Genomic DNA, 7306 nt, shown 5'->3' with positions numbered 1-7306 from the left:
TAATAATATTATATTCCATTTCCTATTTATTGCCAATAGATCCTCATAATGTTACAAACTGGACCTTTAAACCTTCAAACTGTGTCTGTAATTGGCATTTTGTACTAACCTAACTGCATTCTAAATTTCCCAGCAGGGACAATTAACATGAATGATTGACTGAATGATGGAGTGGTTGGATGTTTGATCAATTCTTTAACCAATTTACTGACAAACTGAGTGACTTGAGTGTTTTGTTGCTTTACTTAAAAAACAATATTTTTGCAGTGGTAATCACTCAGATCATACTTGAACATGTTGCTTGCTGGTTATAATTGTATGTCTTTCAGGGGCGGTCAGCTGGCCTCGACTCATAGTAAAGCAAACCTTGGTGCTGGTAGCAACACAGTGACATTCATTTAAAAGCCAGAGGGTATTTTTACTGATTAACATGCAAATGTAGACAATCATCAAGTGCAGTTTTCAGCGAGAAGAGCCTCCTACACCTGTCACCTCTGGTTACACTGCCCTACCTCAAGCTCACAGACTGTGGGTGCAGCCTTAATGTCACTCTCTGAAAGAGATACAGGCCCGTGTCTTCAGTGCAGACGACAGCTGGCTTTGTGAGCAGCAGAGTCAAGCTGTGCAGTATTGATAAAACTAAGCGCCTCTTTTGCCCCTCTGTCATGTAATGTGTTTTTGTTCTCCTGAGACTAGATATGGTTGGACGGAGCACCTTTCACCATGCCACCAACTGTCTGTAATCCAATTACTCTTCTGTGGGGCAAACTCCCGCTATTGGCAGCTGCTTCATCAAGAGAAGAGAATGAAAATAAATGCTGCTGCTATGGATAAATTGTGTTTTGATTTCAGGAGGATGCCTTCATGAGCTCATCCTGACACCTGTGCCCCCTTGACTAATTTTTGACAACATAAGTCGAATCTATAAAAACTGTAGCTGCAGCCCATCCACCTGACTTTACAGTCTTAATCTTTAACTGTCTGTAATTACTCATAGTGCTTGGCAGGTTTCTACTGCTTTAACTTAACTGAGCAGCTGACACAATATAACCCCCTAAATTCAAGCAAAGCCAAACTCCTAAACATTAATCTTTTTACCAAGAAGAATTTCCTGACATTGCAGCTCACAATTTATCCTAGTTAGGGTTATTGGAGGGGAAGAAGTGCACACTGCCAGCGCCCAGATAACCCTCTAGCAGGGATCTTTTTTTGGGGGGGTTGACAGTTAATTGTAATGCTTTGCAACTCTGGCTTTACTGACTGTGTACTTGCCAAGGTAGGAATAATGTGTGAATTGGGAGATTTGTTATTTCCTCAGGTGGCTGTTCTTTGCTCTGGTGCTGATTCTTCCTTTGTTAAGTTTGGCCTGAGACCAAATTGAATATGCTACTGGACCCCTGCTGCCACGTTCAGCTACTATCATTGAAATAGGCTCCTGTTCGCTCGGTGGAGCTTTCACCTCCTTTGCATCTGCTGGAAGGGAGCTCTCACACTTTCTGACAGGGATGAAGAGGAAGAACGGGAGGAGAGGTGGTGGCACACAGTAGTTAAAGTTTTATAAGCTTAGACACACTTTTATATTTGATGGCAGGTTACACTTCAGCAAACCCACTCTCTCAAACTGTCACATGTTACACACAATCCAGCTTGACTGTCTTTGCATTAGCATAGGCGTCCGTTAAAATATTTCTGCTGGTGTAACCTTACTCTGCGTACCTCCTCTCTTAAGTCCCACTTTGAGTTTTACCCCCTCTGGATGTAATCACAAAGGTGTGAGCCTGTAATCCTGCAGTTTCATCTGCTCATTAAGCCCTAACACTGCTATTATTAATTCACTGTGTCAGTTTATGGTAACACTTTCTACTGGGGATCTTTTATTTATGCAGCTCAACATCAGTTCTCTGATGTTGAATTATTCATTTTGGATACAATTAATGTGCGTGTGCTGGTGCAGGGGGTGCAGCACTTTCTGTGTCTGTTGATTTGTTTATCAGCACATCAACTCATCACAGGGTCTTGCTCTGTAACACTGACTTATCTCTTTTCAGTGTCTGTGCCGGCGGGTTCCCATTTTCTTCTTAGCGCCATGGACCAGGAGATAGTTTGCCATCTTCCCATCATTTGTGACAGCTCCCCTGTATGAAGACAAAATGTGAAAGTCACTGTTTCTCTAAGGCTTTGTCTTGTCGTCCTCCCATCCTCATCCTTTGTTTTGAAGTGGCTCTAAGAGCAACAGTGGCGTTAATGTGGTTTTAATTAAATGAGTGTAATTGGACTCAATAAAAAGCTTTCCTTAGGCTTGCTCTTCCAAGCACAATAAGAAGAGGTGGAGAAGAAGAGCTGACACTGTGTGATCACCGACTTCTGTTAATCAAATCTAAGCTTATCCGAAGCTGTGAGATCACATGGTTGCCAGGGGAAGATAGAGGGGGTTGGGTGAGCAGTAGATGTAGTAGATGTTTCTGTGTGACTGCATGATGTGCCGTTTCAAAGCTCTTCTCGTTTCCTCTTCCTTTCTGGTTCTGACATAGTTTGGGAGAACAGAGGTGATAGACAACACGCTAAACCCAGACTTTGTCAGGAAGTACATCCTGGACTACTTCTTTGAGGAGAAGCAGAACCTGCGCTTTGACGTGTGAGTTATTCTGTTTGATCCGGTCCTCTGACGACACGCACTGATGTGCTGCCCTCTTCTAACCCAGTCCTCCAATTCTTTCCACCACAAGCTGAACATCTTCTCCCTCATTCCCTCTCCCTCTACCCCCCACTGTCTCTTCACCCCCTCTCCCTCTTTCCTGTCTCTCATTTTCTATCACCGAGTCACCCTTCTCCTCTCTTCCCTCTCTCGTCACTAGCTGGGCTCTCTTCTGTGGAATTATTCATTGGTGCAGTGTCTCAATAGTCATTCGTTGAAGGGAGATTGGTATATGGGTGATAAATATTTCATATAAAGTTTTATTCTTAATCTCCCTGCTGCTAAGCAAAGCAAATGTCTGATATGTCCCATAAAGCTCACAAAGACCCCAGACCTCCTCTCTTTCAAATACAGCTCCCTTCCTCCTCTTGAAAAGGCCAGATTAGTGAGAGGGTCAGGTAGGTGCGGTTTCATTTTGAGATCACAGAGAACAGAGTCGGGATCATTTTCCTCCTCTCTCCCCCCTCCTCCTCCCTCCTCAAGGAGAACAGATATGCTTCCAAAAATCTGTCCTTTTTTTCCCCCTCCCTTCAAGCATGAAGTCCCCAATGGGCTATTCAGGACGGAGCTGCAGGTCTCTGAGGATTTTTAGACACTTAATGAATTCATTTGGCGTGTTATCATGATACGACTCTGGAACAGCAAAGGAGGGAGTGCATCCCCTCACAATTAGTGTTACTCATTTACATCTCTCTTTATCACAGAGGTGGGAGCCAGGGCATACTAAGGTTTAATTACTTTTACATTAAGTTTGACTGGCAGATGCTCAAAAAGTTTCTCTGCATTGGTAGATTGTTTAAATACGATCCCCCAGGCATAGTGCGGAAATTACATTCATAAACTATAGAATGACTTCCTTAATTAACTGACACATTATTGCTTACCTTATTATTTTTTTCATTGGCCGTCCCTTTTTGCTCCCTCAGTGACCCAGGTGTGTGATTGACAGGCAGTAAATGTCCATGCTGCAGACAGTATTCTTTTATGAGACTCTGTATTCATTTGTAAGTTAAGATGTTTTTCCCATATCTTTGCCCCTGTGATTTGTGGCCTCTGTGATTTCAGGTATGATATTGATTCTAAAAGTCCAGATCTGGCAAAGCATGTAAGTGAAGAACTTTTCTTGTTTTTTTGTGGATGAGGAGTTCGACTTCACATTAGAATTCTAAAATTAGTTTGACTTGTTATTATTGCATGTCCTTAATATTTTGGTATTATGCAAACCAAAGTTTATGGCGTCTAAATGCTCAAATATATTTTTTCATAATGAGTGAATTATGCTTCATCGGCCAAAATATTGTTTATTTTTCTTTACCTTCCACCTGCTTCATTTTGTAAAATGAGGTATTTTATTCATCAGGAGCCTTAATAATCAAAGTTTCATTTGCATCTGGCATACCCTCATTACCTTTTCAAAAAAAAAAAAAAGAGACATGAAGCATTGCACATCATTATCAAAGCTTTTCAGCACATTTCCCTTTGTGCTCTGTGGTGTTGTTTGCAATTTCGATTTTCATCTCCAAGACAGCTCACAGATTTGGAAAACAATATACATTTACTTAAATGGCAGTTTTGCCTGAAAGGGACAGCACTTTATTGTAGAACATATATTCAGGTAAACAACCCATTGAGGTGACTGTATGTTAGTGTCACTATTTATGCTGAAATCTTTGATAAATAAACTCCTACTCATACTATAAAGACACATAAAGAATATATTTGCAGCACTTGGTTTGCATACTACCAAAATCTTCATCATTTGTTATGCTTCTGTCGCTGTGATGCTTTTATTGTTGTGTTTTTGCATCGTGCTGCATGCTCTGGAAACAAGCTGCTCCCTGTGTGAAACTCTTTCTGCTTTCCTTCTCTTGTGCTCTTTCCCTTTCCTTTTCTCCCTCTGAGACTCTGTGACTCTTTACCCTCTGCTGTTGCCATTCTGCCTATCTGCTCTTTCACATATCTACTCTTCTTTCTTGCACTTGGTTGATGACAGTCTGGTATTTGAGTCGTGTGCCTTCTGTTCCATGATATGCTCTGTTGTGTCACTGCTGCTGCCTGGTCTCTCTCTCTTCCTCCTCCTCCTTCTCCACCCTGGAAGCCAACCGACTTTAACGTACGTGTCTGCCTATAGACGTCCTAATTTATAACCGTACAATTCTTATAACGATGCTTAACTCCTCACCGACTCTCCTTGTTACCACCCCGTGATCCACCTGAACGCCCCCATCCTTTGCCCCAAACCTACGTCTCTCTCCATCCCACTTTATGCTCCCCCCCATGGCAGGACTTCCTGGGACAGGTCTACTGTACACTGGGAGAGATTGTGGGCTCACCTGCCAGCCGCCTGGAGAAACCTCTAGGGTGAGTGTTCATTTTACTGTCGTCACTCTCTGATTTTGCACAATTGTGGTACAAGAATAAGAGCCACTCAGAGCTAGGAAGAGATTTTTCGCTTACTTATCCTCTCAAGGAGACAAATAGAACAATTTCAACTATGCAAACAGGAGTTCTCAGATATTATCAGATAATGAAAACTCAGTGCCTCCTCTCACCCATTCAAATGTGACATGTTTCTCCTGCTGGATTTCACACGTTCCAGCAAAGATGAGAGGGTGATGAATATGTCTGCCTTCTAGAGCCATCTGTATTGTACATTACACTGCGAGATTAGACCCATGTGCTTGGATGGGAATGGGTAATTGAACACGACCGGGGGCTTCCTCAACGCAATTACTGTCATTAGGGAGGTGATCTAGCACGGAGAGTGGATTGAAGTCAGCGTGAGACACATGGCGTTATAAACTCTGCTTCAATGTAAATTGGAAAATATAAAGCCCTGAAGCCCCTGGCTCCAACGGACATTCGCGCAGCTCTTTGAGCTATTTAACTGACCAACTACTAAGCTTGTGTTTGTGTCTGAGACTGTGAAGTGCTGTGTGTGTGTGTGTTCGCCTCTATGTGAAGTATAAGGAGTTGCTGGTTTGTGTGAACAACAGAGCTTTGGTGTCGCCCATGAACTCTGCCAGAGACTGGTGGCGGTGGATTACGGCGCTCGGTGCCCTTCAGTGCTGAATAAGAGGATGAGCAGGATCAAGAGACAGTGTTCACCAGTATGCTGTAAACTAGGCTTCACTCCCCACATTAGACAGGCAGGAGGTTCTGGAGCCCTCAGACATGATGGACAAAAGTATTGATTCTGCAGCTTCAGCGGGGCACCTTTATCTCCGCTGAGAATCTGCACTGATGCAACACCCAATTTAGCTGCAGCAGAGGGTGTTGATGATATGGTTGCTGTTACAGAGCACAGTTTGCTGAAGAACTGAAGAAATGAGCGCTTATGAAAACGTTCACTTGTGTCGTCCCAGCAGCTTTCATGTCAAGAGTAGCAATTCAGAAAGTATAGGTTCTTTTGATTCTCTGTTCCTGATGATATTCAGTTAAGGGTACAGTTTTGTTCAGCCCTATTCTTTCTGAATAGCTAAACAGTATCCATGGGTAATAGAGTTCTCCTCCCCTCTTGTGATAGACGATAGCTCAGAAGTTGTTTAATGGCTTTGTGCCCCATTTCCTTGTCATGCGTCCTGACAGTGACAGTGCCTCTTTGGATCGGAGCTTTGAGGAACTGCTCCCGCAGGAACTGAGGAAATCTGTTAGCCATGCTTAAACGAGCCCTTCCAAGGCACACTGCGTCCAATGACCTGCTTAAGAAGCACATCAGCACCCCATTCCCTATTTTTCACACTTCATCTCCCATTTATTCTCCTTCCTTCCATCCACCAGATTATTTTTTTCCTACTTTGACCCCCTTTCTCTTCATAGTGTTTTCTCTTTCTTTTTGTTCCCCCAAATCTCTCCCCCTCTTTCTTGCTCTGCCTTACATCCTCCTGCCTCCATCCAGCACACAGACGGTCACAAATAATGTGTATTACTATACTTGTGAGGACATTTTAATGATTTCTCCTAGTCTTACAGTAACCATAACTGCTACACGCCTCCCCAAACCATTAAATGAACCCATAATTATAAGCTTCACATGAAAGCTAAGTCTCAACCCTTAATTGTTTTTTGACCGGTGAGTCTACACACATCAGTGTCTCAATATACTACATTTTTGCTACAAAAAAGCCTTTATTTGAAAATTGCAGAGGCAGGAAAACATGGGAAGAAAGACTCACAAACAAAGGTTGTTGTTTTTTTTAACAACTGTGCCCAGCTCCAAAGAGTCTTATCAACACAGCCCTTTCTCTGTTTGTGAAGCCAGGGTTAATTTGTAGTTTTCCACAAACAATAGAGGCTTCATTCCTGTGTTTTACAGCGTTTGCTTTCCCAGTCAGGCTCTGAAAAGGTCTACTTTGCCCCTCTTTTTGGAACTATTTTGGCCGGAGGGCTGTGGGAGTGGAAATGGACATGTGTAATGCACTTTCACTCTGAGCAGGACTGAAGTGTCAAACTTTCTTGAACTTACCTTTTCATTTAAAGTAACATATCACAAAGGTATTAACGACTAATATGCCTTTCACAATAAAGTGCAGCAGTGAAAAATCTCACGACACACGTGCCCTAACTCCTGCTCTGACAGGACGTCTCCGCCTTAGAAACCTTCTACTGTAG

At 42.8% G+C, this 7306-nt stretch overlaps 1 protein-coding gene across 3 annotated transcripts in view; it reads left to right on the top strand.

Annotated features, from left to right (window-relative positions):
- The window catches only part of cpne5a (copine Va), a 67728-nt gene that overhangs the window by 14218 nt on the left and 46204 nt on the right, over positions 1 to 7306 (top strand). The window contains exons 4-7 of one of the 3 annotated variants that reach the window (XM_035655925.1): positions 2532 to 2635; positions 3761 to 3800; positions 4980 to 5056; positions 6094 to 6114. In XM_035655925.1, coding sequence (XP_035511818.1) covers positions 2532 to 2635; positions 3761 to 3800; positions 4980 to 5056; positions 6094 to 6114 — 242 coding nt within the window. Of the gene's footprint in view, positions 1 to 2531; positions 2636 to 3760; positions 3801 to 4793; positions 4809 to 4979; positions 5057 to 6093; positions 6115 to 7306 lie in introns of all 3 variants that reach the window. The other 2 variants (XM_035655924.1, XM_035655923.1) reach the window with 2 other exon arrangements.

Source organism: Morone saxatilis, unplaced genomic scaffold (assembly GCF_004916995.1).
Source record: "Morone saxatilis isolate NCDOM2014 unplaced genomic scaffold, NCSU_SB_2.0 Contig15, whole genome shotgun sequence".
In the NCBI taxonomy this organism is placed as follows: domain Eukaryota; kingdom Metazoa; phylum Chordata; class Actinopteri; family Moronidae; genus Morone; species Morone saxatilis.
Note: the sequence above shows the minus strand (reverse complement) of the source record. Positions and strands in the feature narration are given on the sequence as shown.